Source organism: Crocodylus porosus, unplaced genomic scaffold, assembly GCF_001723895.1.
Source record: "Crocodylus porosus isolate Cpor-Errol unplaced genomic scaffold, CroPor_comp1, whole genome shotgun sequence".
NCBI classification, from domain to species: domain Eukaryota; kingdom Metazoa; phylum Chordata; order Crocodylia; family Crocodylidae; genus Crocodylus; species Crocodylus porosus.
This window is the reverse complement of record NW_017728906.1, coordinates 105,165,250-105,167,749: the sequence shown is the minus strand read 5'-3', so window position 1 is coordinate 105,167,749 and position 2,500 is coordinate 105,165,250. Positions and strand designations below refer to the sequence as shown.

The following is a 2,500-nucleotide window of genomic DNA, read 5'->3' as shown; positions in this document are numbered from 1 at the left end:
AAGTGTCTTAATTAAATTAGTTACCGCGTACAAACACCATAGGGTTTCATACAGTGAATAAATAGTGCCAGTGAAACCGGATGGCATCTTTATGCCATCCATTTATTTCAGGCCTTGAGTCACTACACTTCAGGAGAGTCGTGCAAGTACTCCCAGGTCAGAAACTTTGCTGTTGCTTCCCCCACCCATCCCCCCTTTAATGGATAGTTCTTGTATCAGAGTTCCTATAAACCTCTTCATCTTCGGACTCAGAAGAGGACACATTGCTGGAAGGCGTGTGAAGGTTGTTAGGAGCCCCACTGGCCTGACAGACGTACCATTCGTTGAGGTTGGTGACCTGAGGGGAGAGATTGGCAGAGCGTCCCCTGGCTGAGTCCTGGACAGGGGAAAGCGGGGCACCTAGCGGGGTACCTGCAGATTGGTAACCGTGAGATCCGGGAGTCGGAGAAGGTGGCGGGGACTTGCAGTGGATCTTCATGTGCTTCCTCAAGGAGCTGGGGTGCGTGTAAGATTTATCGCAGCCTCTGACTTTGCAATAATACGGTTTGTCACTGGTGTGGACGTGGGAGTGTTTCTTTCTGTCACTGCTATTGGCAAACTTCCTGTCGCAGCCATCGAACTCGCATTTAAAAGGCTTCTCTCCTGCAATGGAAAACAAGAATCATTATCTTCTGGGCGTCTGCATTTACATTCCGGATCAGGACGAGAGGTAATTTGAGCAGCAGCAGCACCACCACCACCACTAAGCGGAACGTTTCACAGCTCCTAGAAAGCGCTGTATCCATAGAGAAGCGCACTGCAAAGCGTTTCTTTGCTTTTCAGGAAGAGACCCGGGCCGTGGCTGGGAAAAATGATACCTGCCAAGAGTTCGAGCTGCATTCCTGTCACATGCGAAATAGTTTGCGAGCTGTAAAATGTTCATTGCGGTTTGCAAAAAGACAAGAGATCACATCAGAAAGCAGCGATTCTTTCTCTGCAGAAAATCCTCTCGCAGATATCTCTCTCTACACACATACATATCTATGTACACACAGGCACACACACACAAACACACACACATATATATCTACACACACCCACACACATACACACACACACACTTCCACATTCACATACATAGATATACACACAGATACAACATATATATGCATACAAACACACATACACACGCATATATATACACAGAGATACAACATATATATGCATACAAACACACATACACACGCATATATATACACAGAGATACAACATATATATGCATACAAACACACATACACACGCATATATATACACAGACATAGATATATACACATACACACATACATAATATATATGTATGTACATGTCTCACAGCATAACAAACATAACCGAGGCACTTAATAAACAACGAGAAACATCTGGATTCGCCTACTGATTGGCACTTCTTGCCCTTACTGGCACGCAGCAGTTTATAAATACAGGGAGAATCTTTGGTTTTCGGAAATAAAAACGACACCTGTTTAAACACACGGGCACAAAGCGGAGGATTTCACAGGCAGACGCCGGCTCTAGTCTGAGAATAAAACAGTAGCTTCCTACTCTCATTCACAACCCGCACGTTAGCGAGAAGAACAGCCTGTGTTAGCAAGCCACACTAATAATGAGAGCAGTGGGGCTGCTTTTGCGGTATCTATTTACCTGAGGTTAATTCGTGTCTAAAAATCTATGGCAAATCATATTTTAATAGCTTCAGCATTGCTTAGCAGTTAAAGTGGTTGTGAATATCCCCCCTCAGGCCTTTGTGCCTAGCGTCCCTTTAAATCCTACCAGGTCCTGTAATACAGCACCCTTTGGTGCCTGTGTATTTGCTACATATTTGCTTGATAGCTGTGCTCCAGACAGTTTTTGCCCCGTAGTTGTTGCATCGGCGACGGGCAAATGCCTAGTACGGAGAGAGCGGCTGCGGGGAGAGACGCGCCGGGTCATTTTATTCCGGCTGGAACCACATTGCGAGCAGAGCAACTCTGCTTCAGCCGTCACAGCCCTGCAAAAGGAGGACGGGCACGGACCTCGTCCGCCCCAGCTAGATCATCTCAGCCAAAGCTCTGTCTAGCCGGGTCTTGAAAACCTTTTGCATTTTGCAGAGCAGTAAGGGCGCGGGCGGCGGATCCCCGCAAGCCTTCAGGCGCCTATGGCAAAGGGGCATTGAAGCCGCTTCCTTCAATCCCGCTTTGCTTCCACGCGGTCACATATGCCCCGGTCCCACGCGAGCGGCACCGCGGGGACCTGGCCACAGCCTCAGGCAGCTTCTGGCAGCGTGACTCGCCGCGGCGGCCGCTCCGCTCGGATCCCGCGCCCCTCCGAGCCCCGCGCCAAACAAACTCTTGCGCGCTTGTGTGCATGTGTGTGTGTGCATGTGTGACGTGGTGTGTGTGAGTGCGTGTGCAGGAGGGCTGTTTTTAGGAATCCCGGTGAGAAAACGCAGCTCATGCGTTTGTGGCGGAGCAGCAGCGCCGTCCCG

The 2,500-nt window shown here is 49.1% G+C and overlaps 1 protein-coding gene across 1 annotated transcript in view; it reads right to left on the bottom strand.

The window, feature by feature from the left end:
- LOC109305489 (zinc finger protein ZIC 5-like) overlaps positions 1 to 2,500 on the bottom strand; it is a gene marked incomplete at its 5' end in the record, with an annotated part of 4,997 nt that overhangs the window by 568 nt on the left and 1,929 nt on the right. Inside the window, one exon of the mRNA XM_019528489.1 lies at positions 1 to 642. This exon is cut by the window's left edge and continues 568 nt beyond it. Coding sequence (XP_019384034.1) covers positions 197 to 642 — 446 coding nt within the window. The remainder of the gene's footprint in view (positions 643 to 2,500) is intronic.